This window comes from Ailuropoda melanoleuca, chromosome 19 (assembly GCF_002007445.2).
Source record: "Ailuropoda melanoleuca isolate Jingjing chromosome 19, ASM200744v2, whole genome shotgun sequence".
NCBI lineage: Eukaryota > Metazoa > Chordata > Mammalia > Carnivora > Ursidae > Ailuropoda > Ailuropoda melanoleuca.
The window spans coordinates 22,414,758-22,430,760 of NC_048236.1; the positions used below are offsets into that span (position 1 = coordinate 22,414,758).

General features: G+C 36.5%; 1 protein-coding gene across 1 annotated transcript in view; it reads left to right on the forward strand.

Annotated features, from left to right (window-relative positions):
- Positions 1-16,003, forward strand: part of COL19A1 (collagen type XIX alpha 1 chain) — a 312,582-nt gene that overhangs the window by 17,471 nt on the left and 279,108 nt on the right. Inside the window, exons 3-4 of the mRNA XM_034648272.1 lie at positions 1,961-2,035; positions 2,861-2,960. Coding sequence (XP_034504163.1) covers positions 1,961-2,035; positions 2,861-2,960 — 175 coding nt within the window. The remainder of the gene's footprint in view (positions 1-1,960; positions 2,036-2,860; positions 2,961-16,003) is intronic.

The window sequence follows — 16,003 nt, forward strand, 5'->3', positions numbered from 1 at the left end:
GATACATGATCAGATATATGTATTACAATAGTCTATGGCTCCTTTTCACTCTTTTAATGTCCTTTGATTTATAAGTATTTTAATTTTAATGAAGTCCAGTTTATCAATCTTTTATAATTGGTGCTTTCTGTGTCCCTTTAAGAAATCTTTGCTTCCTCAAGTTCATGAAAATCTTTTGTTTTTCTGTAGTCCTTTCTTGTTTTACCTCTCACAGTTAGGTCTGATATCATCTCTAATTTATTTCTCTGCATGGTGTGAGGTAAGAGTGAAGGTTCAGTGTTTTTCTGTGTAGAGATCCAGTTCACCCAGAAACATTTACTGGAAAGATCATCCTTTTCCCACTGAATTACAGTGGCTCCTTTTTGGTAAATAAGAGGACCACATGTGCACAGGTCTGTTTTTGGATTCTCTACTCTGTTCCACTGACCTCTTCATATGCACAGCAATCCCACATTATAAAAATTTCTGGTATCTGATAATGTTTGTTCTTCATTTTTTCCTTAATTCTAGTTTTTTTTGAGTTCCATATAAATTTGAGAATCAGCTTGTCAGTCTCTCTCTCTCTTTCACATACACACACACCCAATGCACCCCGTTGGGATTTTAATTGAAATTGTACTGAATCTAGAGATAAAATTGTGAATTGATGTCTTAACAATATTGAGTCTCCAGTGTAAATACTTGGTTTATCCCTTCAGTTATTTAGGACTTTAATCTCCTTCAGCGATGTTCTCTAATTTTCAATACAGTGGTCTTGATGAGGTGCTTGGTTTTTATAAAAATGACTATGATTTTAGATTAAAAAATTGGTAATGTTTACAAAATATCCAATTTTACTATCATTTCAGACCTGCAGTCCCGTTAAGATCTCTGAAATAGGAATTTCCAAAGTAGCTAAGTAATCTCTAAGATTATTCAATGTTACAATTTCACGTATGTGTATTGCAACTTTTAAATATGATTAAGTGACAGCACTATTTAAAATCTGATTTATTTTTCTGGTTAAATATGTTTAGATGATGCCCTGTCACCTGAAGTTCATGATACATTTGTTCTGGAGGTTGGGAAGCTTAGGGTTCCAGCATAGCCAGGTTCTGGTGAGGGCTCTCTTCCTGGTTTCCTTAGAGGGTGGGAGAGAAGGAGCTCCTGTTTCTGCATCCCCTTGTAAGGACACCAGTCTCATCAGGAAGGCTCCGCTTGTATGTCCTCATCCAAGCCTAATTACCTCCCAAAGGCCCCATCTCCAAATACCAATACATTGGGGATCAAAACTTCAACATATGATTTTTGGGGGGACACATTCAGTCCATAGCAGTCCCCTACCAATCTAAAGTTTAGTATCACCTGGCAAGAAAACCTGAATGAAATTTGTTAAGGGGCGCCTGGATGGCTCAGTCATTAAACATCTGCCTTTGGCTCAGGGCGTGATCCTGGAGTTCTGGGATCGAGCCCCAGCTCTTCCGCTGGGAGCCTGCTTCTTCCTCTCCCACTTCCCCTGCTTATATTCCCTCTCTCGCTGGCTGTCTCTCTCTCTGTCAAATAAATAAATAAAATCTTTAAAAAATATATCTCTGTTCAAATATACTATTAGTTCATTTGTTTTAATATTAGAATATATTTTGAATATAAAAATTTAATGATGCTAAAGCTAGATAATTTCCTAATGTCAAAAATGTATGGCAACTATTAGAAAGTTAGAGTAATAGTAGTAATAGTAATAATAATAATTATTATAATTATAGCTAACACAAATGTTGACTCTGTACCAGGCATATGTAATCCTCACAAACATACTCAGAGGTAGGTAATATTCTTATCCTCGATCTATAGAAATTTAGTAAAATGGTTTAATATTTTCATTTTATCTTAAGTTTTTAATTGTATCATCTGATTCAAACTTATTTAAAAGAACGATTAAAAATGCCATGCACATCTTCAATTTTCAATTTTTTTTTAATAGAAAAACAGTGTCCTTTACTGAGAACAGAGGGACATCAGTTTACCCAGGACAACAGAGATAAACTTGAGGTTTCAGGTAAGCATTATAATCCTTTGCAAAGAAATGTTTTGTGTGAAATTCTCACCATATGTGTATTATATCACAAATGATTCTTTGACATTGTAATTTAGGATGATAACATCAATAAGAGAAATTAAAAAGAAAGAAGATAAATGATGTATAAAAGAGTGTTAAGAGCACAGTAGTATATTAACTAAGAACAACTCAGCCTTTTGGAGAAAAAAAAGTTATTTAAAATTATAGAAGTTGTATCCATTTTAGAAATTTTGAAAAAAGAAAAGGAAATTTATGAGAAAGACCTCACTGCCCGAAGACGGCCAGTGATTCCCATTTTCGTGTACCGTTCCTCTTTCTTTCCCGGTCTTCCGTTCCCCTCCTCCCTCCCTCTCTCACACACACATATAATCGTTAATACGTATATTGAATTTGAAATCAAAGCGTTTCCCCACATCAATATATATTCTTCTATGGTATGATTTTTTTAAAAAAACAAGACTGCTTAAATTTCAATTGAATTGCTGTAATATTTTTTACTTAATTTTCTGTCTTTAGACATCAGAAATGCTACAATGAGCTACTCTGATTATTTTCTTAAGATAATTTCTAGGTCAAAGAAAATTAATATTTGAGTCTTTTGAAATATATTTTATCCTCCTGTATACATAGTAATAGGTGCAAAATCAAGAAATTTTGCTGATCCTAAACAACAGGATTTTATTTGAAATAAATCAGTCTATAGATAAGGACAACAAAAAAGTCCTATTTAAAGATAACAGTATCTCTGTGGGTTTCCTAAATTTAACAAAACCACTGGGTTAAATCATTTCTCACATTTTATAGGCTTTGACCTAGGAGAGAGCTTTTCCCTGAGACGAGCATTTTGTGAAGGTGATAAAACCTGTTTCAAATTGGGAGGTGCATTTCTTATTAGAGATACCATGTAAGTAAAGTAATAATTTTTCTTTATATTTTAATAATACTATACATACTATTTTCTAAGGAGATTCCAAATAATTTGTTTAAAAGATAAAAATTTTCTTAAGTATGACAATACTTACTTGAATGCTGTGGTAAGTGGGCTGTTTTTATATTTGTTTTTAATAATCTTTGCAATCTGATCTTATTCTACAGTATAAATGCCATTTACCAATACAGATACAGGCGTAATCTTTGCAGAATAGTAATTAAATCCATTTTGAAGAAGTATTATTTATGTTTAAAATAGATATAACCAAAATAAGATTTTCAAATGTGAACTTTAAAACGTAGAGTTAGAGACAAAAGACTGATATTTATTGTAGTCATTTCTACATTTACTATGCTTCATGATAAATTAAAACTGAAGAACATAGCCCTTGGGTATTCCTCTTCTATACTGTGTGGAAAAGATAGTAACATAAGATGATAATGGTTTTGATACACATTGCAAAATGGAGTTACCAAAGTTTTCCTTTGTTACCTTTACTATTCGTTTTCTACTGATAAGCCTGAGATTTAAAAAAAAAAAAAAAAAGTATTGTGTGTCATTAAATACCGACAATTGGTCAGGGACTATGCAGGGCAATAATACTTGCCCCTCTGGTCCACATGTGATTGGAGGATGGATACACAGTAATTCAGGAAGCTTGAGTCATCCAGAAGGCAGATAGAACATATATGGTCATGGTATTTAGTCTTTGAGTCTAAGATGAACATTCCAGTGTATGAATACACTGCAGTGAAAAAGCATTAAGACTCTGGTATAATACCCAACACAGATGTTTTTGTGTGAAAACATATACGGATGTTTTCACTTCTTGATGAGTAGCCTAATAGTTAAGTTACCAGACAGGGTTGTTGAGAATCTTTGCATTTGAATTCTCAAAGGAAAATTGCGTTCATCATCTTGTTGCCTATCCTCAGATGCTCTGTGTAAACAAGCTCCCTCGCTCACTTTTTCCTTGAGAAAACTTTCTTTTAAACCTTCTATCTTGTGATACTTTAGATGCATTTAGTTTAATGATGTGGTTCCTTAAAAGTGAACCACTCATTAATTGGTAAGAAATAAGAGTTACTTTCTCTTAAGGATGAGAGTAATCTGCTCTTGGGGGATGGAATGGGTGACTGTCAGGTGGGGCATGTCAGCAGATAGGACTGTACAGGTCTGTGCTACCGTGGGTAGCTTTTAAGGAGGCTTCATAGGTAGGGATTAAACCCTCAGGATACAGCAGGTCTGTATTTGGGTATTCATATCCAGTAAAGAAGAGTCAATATGTATCTCATATATTTCATGTAGAGAGAGATTTAGATTTTTTTTTAACTAGTAGTAGATAACTTTAATTAAAGTATTTAAGAAAGGCAATAAATTTTGTTCTAAATATTAAGGTGCATTATCTCTCCTGCCTTCTTCCTGACAATTTGAACTCCTGGAATTCTGTCCAGGTGGCTAAAGGATTGGAGGGAAAACTTTTTAAAATTCACTGGAACTGAATATAAGAAGATTTAGCCAATTTTAAGTAGTTACATTGAAAATCTTGCTCCCACATTTAGGCAATGCTATTCCCCTTTGAATATGCTTGATAATAGATATTAGCCATGACCTGACACTTAGTTTCCGACCTTTAGCTCCAAATCATTGCGCGATCCCTGGGCTATCAATGTAAGTAAATTCCCTGGCTCTGCAGAGCAGACCCCTGGTACCTCTACTGCAGGAAACTGGAAAGTATCTGGTGAAGCTGACTAGCCAGTGTCCAGTAGCTTGGCTCAGCTCCATTTACATTTCCCTCATGGAGCCAAGTATGCTGGGATGCCCCTCTTGCGTGATGCCATTTTGGTTTTTCAATGAGACTGAAGTGAAGTTGCAGCTATTTATGTGTTTGTAAATAAGCTTCCTTGCAGAATCAGTATGGGAAAAGGCACATGCTATTTTATATGGAAAATGAGGATTCTTTCTGTGTCTGAGGTGATTTTTATAGTTCTGTCATTTTCCAGGTGAGATTCATGAAGTAAGAGTTTTAATGAGCATGTTGGTCAGATACTTTGGGCACCCTCAGTGCCTTGAGCCTGGCTTAATGTAAGAATCCCAAGGGCGACTCTTGCAGGGGCCCTTCAGATAAACATTATTGTACACGTAAAGGTGACAGGCTCAAGGAACATCTGAGGGACTTTATATGTTTGGTTTTATTTTAAATTTGTGTCCATTTCTTCAGTAGTCCTTGGGATAGCAAATGAAAGTATTTGTTAAAAGATTTTGGGTGGCATGCTACCTAGTTTTGTGGAATTATCTTTTAGAGGAGATTTCCTTGGCTTGTATCTCCACATATCCCTGGTTGTGCAAAAGAAATAATTCATTATTTCTATATATATAGATTGAGAGCTGTATCCCGGATGATCATATTCTGATTATCTTTAAATTGTGTTTTGGCAATTATCAGGGTAACGTGGTAAAGTTTTGAGAGAAAATATACACAAAACATGCACATACTACAGAGCACCTTATTTTCTTTGTATAGTATGGTTCTTAAGTGCTTCTATAGAAACATGTTTTAAGTAAAAATGTCTCAAATAACGAAATAAAAATGTCTTAGTAGTTGAATATTTAAGAAGAGCTGGTAAGTGTTGAATTCCTGTATACTGTTGATTCTGAAGGGGGCAACAGTCCCTTTTTTAACCAGCCAATGGGGAAATTATTTGACTTCAAATATAACAGGGAAGTGAATTTCCTGATTAATTATTGAATCCAAGGATAGTAAAGAGGCTTGTTTCTTAGGTTCTGTGACTGATAGCTAGTGGTTCTCTGAAATACTGTGTTCAGAAGGATTCTGAGGCCATATTAGGTTCAGCAGATTAGAATGCTGTGACCCATTAGCAAAAAAAAAAAAAATGGACTATGAGAAACAAACTGAGGGCTTCAGAGAGGAGGGGGGTGGGGGAATGGGATAGACTGGTGATGGGTAGTAAGGAGGGCACGTATTGCGTGGCGCACTGGGTGTTATACGCAACTAATGAATCATCGAACTTTACATCAGAAACCAGGGATGTACTGTATGGTGACTAACATAATATAATAAAAAAACATTTAAAGAAAAGGGGGAGACAAGAGCTTATACGTGTTTCCCATCTGTAGTCTCTCTGATTTAGGATGATTCCTATGAGCTGGTGTCTTTTGCAAATAAAACAGTTCCTAAGAATGAGGGGAAACCAGAGCTATGTGTGAAAAGATAATCAACACAGATTAACTTTAATAAGATTTTATGGGCTTGGATAGTATAGCTAGACACAGTGGCATAATTGACAGATATGGTCCCCTTAGCTTTTGTTACAAATAAATAAATCTCCAGAGAAGAGGAATCTTCTTTCTCGCGCGCTCTCTCTTTCATTAAATTGGTGGTTGCTTTCTGGAAGCAAGGGCTATTTAGTTTCACAGCTTTACACAGGAAAAAAAGAGCTGGTAGGAGCTATTTTCATTTGCATTTTATGTTTTTTAAAAAAACATAATAACCCTCCACAAGTAGGAAATGCCAAATTATGTATTTGTAAGATAGGTAGTGTTTTTTAGGAGTTGCTCAAGTTCTCTGAACCTTAACAGTTCCCTTGGAAATAATCCTAAATATGGGGAAAGCTGCTTTGCATATTGTAGCATGATCTATACCTTGTCCGTACTAGTGTTGAAAGATGTACCCCGTGCTCATGTCTTTTCTACATGGACCTTTGCATTACCTCCAGATTTTTATCATTATAAATAATGCCACAATGTCCAGGAAAGCTGTTTTTCTCTGTGTTTAGAATTATTTCCATAAGATTGATTTTTCACAGTGGAATTACTAGTTCATTTTTAGACATCTTGATATATACTTCTAATTATGTTTCATCATTGTTTTATCCTTCTATTCTGGGTAATACCCAATATCTTCAGTAACGTTAGACATTATCATTTAAAGATTTTGTCATTAAGTTTTGTTTTTAACTAAAGACTTGTAGAAATTACCAATAAAAGCTGTGGCTTACTATATAAGCATTAGGGGTTCCTGAAATGTTTCTATTGTGCTAAAGGGTGAATAAGAGGTAACATTCAACAGTCGCTGTAGTGAATGCAGGGTAGTATAGAGCTCCCTCTTCTCATTCAGTAAGCATTTAGTGACTTTACTATGGACTGGGCACTTTACTAGGCTCTGGGATTACAGTGGTGAAAGAATATGGGTCTAGTCTTGCCTTCTGGAACCTGCTGGAGAGACACATGATGTAAGGAAAAGCTGCACTTCTCTGTTGGCTTGACCAAGAAGAAACTGAGATGTGTTGCCTTCTATCATCAAGCATTGGCCATGGAACTCAGTGCCACCCCTTCTCCCAGAAAGGCTAAACTTCCTTTAGCATCCCACACAAGGCTGATTTTCAGTCTTTCCTTCATAAGGGCTGGTTTTCTAACTCATCTTGCATTTTTATTGCTTTTCTTTGGGACCTCTCCAAGTTCTCCAAACCAGTTAGATTCTGTGGCTCAAAATGATGTTTAGAATTCTGATACTGAAGCTTCTGATTTCAGGAGGATTACTTCACAATTCCATTAAACTATAGAGAATGACTATTTATGTATCCCTTGGGTTTTCACATGGGCCATCCTATCATTTTGTAGAGAAGTTTCCCGTGTAAGGAAAAGTGACTTAATTAAAAAGTTGTCCAGCTGTTTATATGAGATTCAATGACTGTTCCACATAATTCTTATGTCATCACTGTATTTCCTTAATTATAGTTTGCCATACCAAAAATGTGAAGTGAATCATTAAGTCATACTTTCTTTTTTTTTTTAAATATTATTTAAGGATTTTATTTATTTATTTATTTATTTATTTGAGAAAGAGAGCACACAAGGGCGAGCAATAGGCAGAGGGAGAAGCAGGCTCCCTACTGAACAAGGAGTCTGATGCAGGACTTAATCCCAGGACCCTGGGATCATGACCTGAGCCGTAGGCAGATGCTTAACCAACTGAGCCATCCAGGCATCCCTAAGTCATACATTCTTAAGATGAAAAGAAAAGCCTGATAGGTTCACAATTACTGAATTCTTTAAATCATACAATATAGCCAAATTACATATATTAGATAGAACAGAATTTTAAGAGAATGATTATACAGATTTTAGGAATGTGGGAAATATTTACATCTCCATCACAAGAACCCATCATGAGAATCTGTTATTTTTTTTCTAAAACAGTTAGGGATGCAGATACATTCCAGTAACAAATTGCTTTGTATAGAAATGGCTACTCGGGGCGCCTGGGTGGCACAGTGGTTAAGCGTCTGCCTTCAGCTCAGGGCGTGATCCCAGCGTTGTGGGATTGAGCCCCACATCAGACTCTTCCGCTATGAGCCTGCTTCTTCCTCTCCCACTCCCCCTGCTTGTGTTCCCTCTCTCGCTGGCTGTCTCTCTCTGTGTCAAATAAATAAATAAAATCTTTAAAAAGAAAAAACTTTAAAAAAGAAATGGCTACTAAAATGTGATATAATATGAAATAATATTAGTTTAGTATTTCCATTTACCAGTTTTGGAAACATTTACTATTATCGTCAAATTTAAATAGTGATTTTTCTCCTTCAGATTTCATACAATAGGGTTTGGGGAACGGTAAAGATTATCAGTATTTGATCATATATGTAGAGATTTTACAATATTCATACCTACATTATTTTATTTTTGTTTTGTTTCATTTCATTTGTTTTATTTCATAAAGAACATTTAACATGATACCTACCCTCTTAACATTCCTTTAAGTGTACAGTATATTATTGTAATTGACTATGGTACAATGTTATACAGGATGTCTTTAGGGCTTATGTCTTATTTTATTATGGCTAATTGCATGAAATTATCTTATCTTAAAATGACCTTATGCCAGTTACCTTGAGAGTAATGAGGTGCCAGTTATATATACTACTCGGGAGTCATAATAATGCAAATGCCATCATAAAGTAATCAAATTAAGGTGTTCTGTTTTGGTAATTACTTGGCCCAATTTGACAGGCATTGATTAATCTACTACTGTTAGATTATATATTTGGTTTTTCTTCCCTCATCTTTTTCCTTTTTTTTTTCTTCACTCATCTTTTTATCCAATAAATTAAATTTTATGAGAGATATCAGAGCTTTCGCTTGGGTGGGGGCTGTAAGTATGTATCTGTGGAGTGTGCGCTGCAGGTTTTCAAAGTATAGAAAAGAAAGAAGCATATAAGCCCATACTTCAAGTCATCATTAAACTTATTTCACCCATAAAAATGCTGTGAGGATTAATTAGCTATTAACCTTAGGTGGTTGTAAATGTATTGCTTTTATAATGGCTGTAAACCTAAATTTAAGCATGATCTTAAATTTATAAATTAGCCAGAGAATTGACTGTGGTAATGCATGATGTTTTGTTATACTAGTGCTGAAGGAAAACTTAAGAAGTTGACAGGTTTTTTGTAGATTTATCAGAGTCTGTATTTCGTAAAATAGCATTGAAGAGTCTAATCTCCATTCTCAGACACAGAATCAGATAGTGAAATACAATTTTAGTTTCAATGGTAAACTTCGAAATGTATGTCAATCAAGGAGGAATAATTGTGTCAGCTAATAAACTATTAATTTATTATCATTTCAATTCCTTCAACTTAACCATGAAGGGTAATCAGAAAATAAGCAGGGTAGCCAAAAGCTGCTTATGTTATTTTATGTGACTCACATAAGCTTGGTATACCTTGTCTGTTGCCTCATTTTAGTTAACACTAACATTTCCTAAAATACACGTGTTCCAGATTAGGTGAAATTTTTATAATTTTAAGTTAAAAGTAATATATTCAAATAATTGACTTTAATAATTCCTCTCACCATGGCTATATCCGTGTAATTTAGAAGCAATCACAAGTTCAGTGAAAATTTCAATTAATATGGACACGCATCATAGCGCCGTGTAGAATTAACATCTGGTTGGTTGAATACGAGATTGAATTGGCCAGATGTTTTGCACCAAAGGTATTCCTCATATTTAAACCATCTCAGCTTCTTCTCTCTACTTCAGAATTTCCCTGCTTCAGCTGTCCTCTCTAGAGGCGACCCTTCTGTTTTAACCCCTTCACTTGCGCTCTTAATCTTCTCCCTGCCAGCCTCCTCTAATACCTTGATCCACCCATGATCCCCTTTGCTCTTCTGTTTTCAGTGTCCCTCTCCACAGTATCCTGGCCTCTTAGTCTACAAATATATACTTAATCCTTTTCTGTTCTAGAAACTTTTCCTTTGACATCCCTTTTACTCCCAAACTTCCCAAAGGAATGATGTTACCGACTACTTTTACTTCCCCATACGTCCCTTAACCCCCTTCTATCTCACCAGGGCTTCTTGAACACTATGGAAATTTCTTTCAAAGTTGCTGGTGACCACTGTCCTGTCTCGAATACCCTGACCTAAGTATTTATCTACACTGCCTTTCTGTACTTGTTTCTCTCTACCTGTCGTATTTCTGTCTGTCGTATTTGCCGATTTGAATCTTATATATCCTAGAAAGTTTAGTATATACCCTACCTTCTAAACACAGTCCTCACTGATGTCCTCAAGCAAAATTCCTTCCTTTTGTGTGGTTCAATGTACTTCTCACGTAAAGCTGATCTCATTCTGGCTCAGATAATGTAACTGTTCCCAGGTCTCATTAGTATTAGGCTCACATGATGTCATATTAACATCAGTGCCTAAATTGTGATGATTCCTACTTTCTACCTGCACAACTGTAGAACCTCAGCCCCCTCTTAAAAACAACTCTTGTTATTTTGGGGAGCCCCAAGAGTGTTGCTCGTGTGCTCATTTGTCCCTGTATTCTAATCTCCTTTTTTAGGCGCATCACCCTTGCTTTTATTGGGAGTCCTCTCCATGAAAATGCTGCTTCATGGGATCTAACCAACCCCTATTCATGACTGTTCATCCTCAGCCCTCAGGTGCCAGAGTTGCTCTGTGGCTTACAGCTGAGTGGGGTGTGTGTGTGTGTTCTGGAGGGTGAAGGCAAGAGTTCAGTGATCCTCTCTCTAACTGTTCCCTGGACCTCAAGGCCATGCCCAAGGCACAGTGCCGCACAGTGTATTTAACAAATGTAGTTCAATCAACTCTTGGCATTCTTTTTTCTATGGCACTCAAAACCTCATAGATATGGACTAGGGATTCCTCCCTAGTACTTTTACATTTCTATCTCTCTTCTAATTTACCCATGATAAGAATATAAAATTCCCTTTGGGAGCACCTGGGTGGCTCAGGTCATGATCCCAGGGTCCTGGGATGGAGCCCCACGTTGGGCTCCCTGATCAGCAGGGAGCCTGCTTCTCCCTCTCCCTCTGCCTGCCACTCCCCTGCTTGTGCTCTCTCTCTCTCTCTCTCTCTGTGTCAAATAAATAAAAAAAATTTTTTTTAAATTCCCTTTGTTTATGAGGTATACAGAATAAATATTTTATAATATACTGTCCCTATTATTTCTCAGTTCAGTTTTGATGGTAGTGAAAGAAGAAATTTTAACAAAGTATTTCATTTGATTGCCAAATGATGCAGACAACTCACCACGTGCCAGGCACTGAGGATTTAAAGATAAATAAAGACATGGTGACTAGCGTTGAGTTATTTCTGTCTGGGAAGATAGGTATGGTGACAATTAGCTGTTATGGAATATAGTAGCAATCGTTAGATGTATCTATACAGATGAAGATGACGAGCAGATGAAGAGATGAACAGAGGAAGCCATTTTGAAGGAACTGGGAAGAGCTTCACAGAGGATGTGTAAGGTAGAGGCTTGAAGGATAAGTACAGATTCACCAGGTGAGCCAGGGGGCCAGTGTGCAGTAGTTGGAGTATCATTTCAAGGTCAAGGCAGTTTGAAGAAAGGTAAGAAATCTCATGTGGTAGTGACCACAGGTCTGCGGGATGGAGGAGGCTGAAAATGGAGGCTGAGGGCTGTTCTGAGCAGACTTAAATGCCAGGCTAAGGCATTTGAACTTTATATAAAAAATAAAGTGAAAGGTGAAGGGTTTCGACGATCTAAAGGAAACCACAGTATATCAATTATACCTCAATAAAGTTGTTTAAAATAAAGTGATGGTGTGAGAGCAATAGCATTACATTCTAGGAAACAAACAAACAAAGGAAAAACAGCTGAATATATGCCCCTGGGAAAATCACAGCTTTCTGTTAGGTCCGAATGATCCTGAGGCAGAAGCCAAGCCCCCAGACTCAGGAAGGACACTTCAGTTCTCAGAGGACCACTTGGGGGTGGGGTTTGACCCAGGATTTAGGTTCTTTTTTTGGGTGGAGATACCTGAAAAAATTAGCCTTCCACGTGTTTCTGAAGGGTGGCTTCTCTGGTGCCTCCTTGATTTTTGTTATCTGAGTGTCATAGTAGAAGGGCTTGTTTTCAATGGGAAGTTATTTACAATGTCATGATGAACAACTGCTAATCATAACAGACATATGATTATCAGAGAGTCATCCAAGTTTTGTTTTCCCATTTACAATCTATCTGTCTGAATCCCCTTAGCAAGCAAGCACAAAAAGGCTAAGATTTCAGAGTCTGTGGCTGTGGAACTCAAACATCACCACCCAGCTTGGAGGAAAGGCATTTCAGACAAACCTTCCAGGCCCTGCTAGCCAAATTGCTTGTAACGTGACAGGTGATGGTGGGTGTCAGCTGGGAAAGAAATGACTTACTATAAACTCCAAGCATCTCTCACTTCACTCTCAGGAAATGTAACTTGTATCATATTTCTCTTCCTGGAAGATATTCAGCAAGTCAAAGGCCCCATTGATATTTGTAAATACGGAAGTTCTTCATAAACTCTGCCTCATGCTTATTTAGAATGGAAGAATTAATTTGGAAGCCAGTTCTTGATATTTAAAAATAGATTTTTTTCCATTTAGCCATTTCATTTTAAAAGTAAAAAAGTAAATAAAGGTTGGTCTTGCTAAATATGATCTGGAAAACTCACTTCATCCCTACGAAAATAGCACTTTTAAAAAAAGGGCTTTGCTTCAAGCCTTGTGCTATGAGCTAGTTGAAGAATTACCTATGGAACTGTTGTAATTAGTAACTAAATTTTTTAAGCACTTTGCTATCCAAATATGTACCAAGCTTGATTTTGGGAACACCATATACAAAATGAAATTTCTCTAGAATGATTATGTTCTCTTTCCAGTTTATGAGTACTGAAATTATGAAAGCTTGTTACTCTTTGTACTTCCTTTTTTTTTTTTAACCTCTCACTTCTTGCCTCACATTCCTTATTATTTAGTTAGGTAAAAGAACAAAAAAGAAACTGGCAGTCGTGTTTTTTTCTTCCTAATTCCTTTTTATTCTGCATTTTTGTTTTTGTCCTTTATTTTTTCTACACATGAGACAGAGATGTCACTTGCCATATTACAAACTATGGTCCTTCTAGGAATGCTGAACAAATACATCATCTTGAATTTGCTGTACAATGAAATTACCAATTAATATACAAAGAAGTAAAGAAATTTATGAGCTTCATTATGGTCTTTATTTTTCTTGACAACAAACCACCAGGGCCTACTCATGGAAAATAAATGAGATCCACTCCCTGATTCCATTTCCCCATAAAACAACTTTATCAATAAATATTTGCACGCACTTTGAAAGAGTGAATTATTTTTTGTTTTACGATTTTTCATGCTTGCAGTGCTCCCCATCTAGAAGGGAGGATGAAAAAACAAGCGTTTATCCATTTAAGGTAGTTCTTATTGGTTTCTCATTAACTGGACAGCCAAGAATGCCTGTGATTTGTTCAGCTGACACCCTTCTGTCCCTGAAAGACCAGACACTTCCACGTTATTGAGTTAACTTGTGTATAGCTATGTTTGACATTGATTTTTCACACCTTAGGGGATGAATGAGATAGAAACTTACACTGATCTCCATGCCAGGAAAGCATTAATGTAGGATCAGTGCTAAGGGTTCTCCTTCCATAATCATTTGAAATAGTCACATTTATGATTATTAGTTTCACATTTTAAGGAATTACTCGTCTTTTTAGTCAGGTTACCATTCCATTAATGTTCTTCCTAATGCATTAAAATCCCAATGTATTTTCTCACCAGTAGGATAAATACCAAGGCACTTTACATGAGAACACTTCATGCTTTTTTTCACATTGCATAATTTTTTGTATATATGCTATTCTCAAATTTTTATTACTTCCCAAAAATTGCACTCATTTTTAAAGAAATATTTGGTGATAAATCCCAATTTTTGCAAGAAATGATCTCTAAAGAATATAGAGAAAATACTCATGATTGGTTATCACCTTCAGTAGCACGGATGTCTTTCTTAAAACCCAACAGATCAGGGGCGCCTGGGTGGCACAGCGGTTGGGCGTCTGCCTTCGGCTCAGGGCGTGATCCCGGCGTTACGGGATCGAGCCCCACGTCAGGCTCCTCTGCTGGGAGCCTGCTTCTTCCTCTCCCACTCCCCCCTGCTTGTGTCCCCTCTCTCACTGACTGTCTCTATCTCTGTCAAATAAATAAATAAAATCTTTAAAAAAAAAAAACCCAACAGATCATAGCCCTCTTTTAAATATATTACTGTGTGGTTTCAATACTTCCTGATCTGTGCTCAAAATATGATTAAGAGAAAGAACTATAATAATCTTCCCCTCATGGCTACTGGTTACCTAAGCTATGCAAATGTCATAATGAATGCTTTGCTCTGAGCCCCATGTATGATTTATTGTTGTTTTTAATAGTATCATGATTATAAACATTTTAACATTCATTTCTTGATACTAATATTTGATATTTATTTATATTCTGCCCATCTCACCTAGTACTCAGAAAAGTAGTTTTTATCCCTTATAGTCGCATAACATTATTTTTAAGTCAGGTCAGTAATGATGAGGGAAATTTTATTCTTAACTCAGAGGATGCAAGAAACTTGATATACTGGAAAAAACTGACCTTGGAATTAGAAGTCCCGAGTTCAAGTTCCATCCTGACCTCTGTCTGGCAGAGTGATGGGAGCAGTTATTCAACTTCTGTGGCTTTAATTTCTCATTTTTGAAATGAGATGGTTGATCTAAATCACTCTAAAGTTTCCCTTCAGCTTTAGGACTATGGAACTACAGGAAACTATTAAGTGTAGCTTCTTACCATTGAAACATTTCCAAACTCTGGAAGACTTCTGCTGAAGGACACTTTTGGTGAAATATTCTTGGGGCAGCTCTTCTATTTTCCTGTAACCCATAGAGATTTAAAATTTCTTTTCGAAAGTAAGAACACTGGCTGTGTTTATTCATGAACTCATTTTGTGTCAAACTGTTTGATTAACCTGCTTTAAGTCATATAGAGCTTGATTTTTTTTTCCTTCTGTTTTCCGGCTCAGTGTGATGTGGCATAGTTTTAAAGGCCTTAACTTTATTTTTTTTTTAAAGATTTTATTTATTTATTTGACAGAGATAGAGACAGCCAGCGAGAGGGGGAACACAAGCAGGGGGAGTGGGAGAGGAAGAAGCAGGCTCATAGCAGAGGAGCCTGATGTGGGGCTCGATCCTATAACGCTGGGATCACGCCCTGAGCCGAAGGCAGACGCTTAACTGCTGTGCCACCCAGGTGCCCCCAAAGGCCTTAACTTTAAAGCGTTATGCAAATACAGGTATTTGGCACATATCAGGACTGGTCTCAGGTATCATGATGGATTTTCCATGAATGGAAAATTTTTATTTGTGCTTCCTCTATCCCAGATACTAGTCTAATGGTTGATTTAGAGCAACAAGTCTGGCAGAGCCCCTGTTTTCATGGAAATCGCATTCTGGTGGTTGCAGACAGGCAATACATGTGTAAACCAATACATTTTTTTTTTAAGTTTGGTAGTTATAAGGTAATATGTTAGGTAGTAACTAACGTGAGAACAGCTGTCGACCTTCCAGAAGAAGTGACATTAGAGCTAAGGCCTGAATAGTGAGGAGAAGCCATCTAAGTGACGACTTCTGGGAATGACC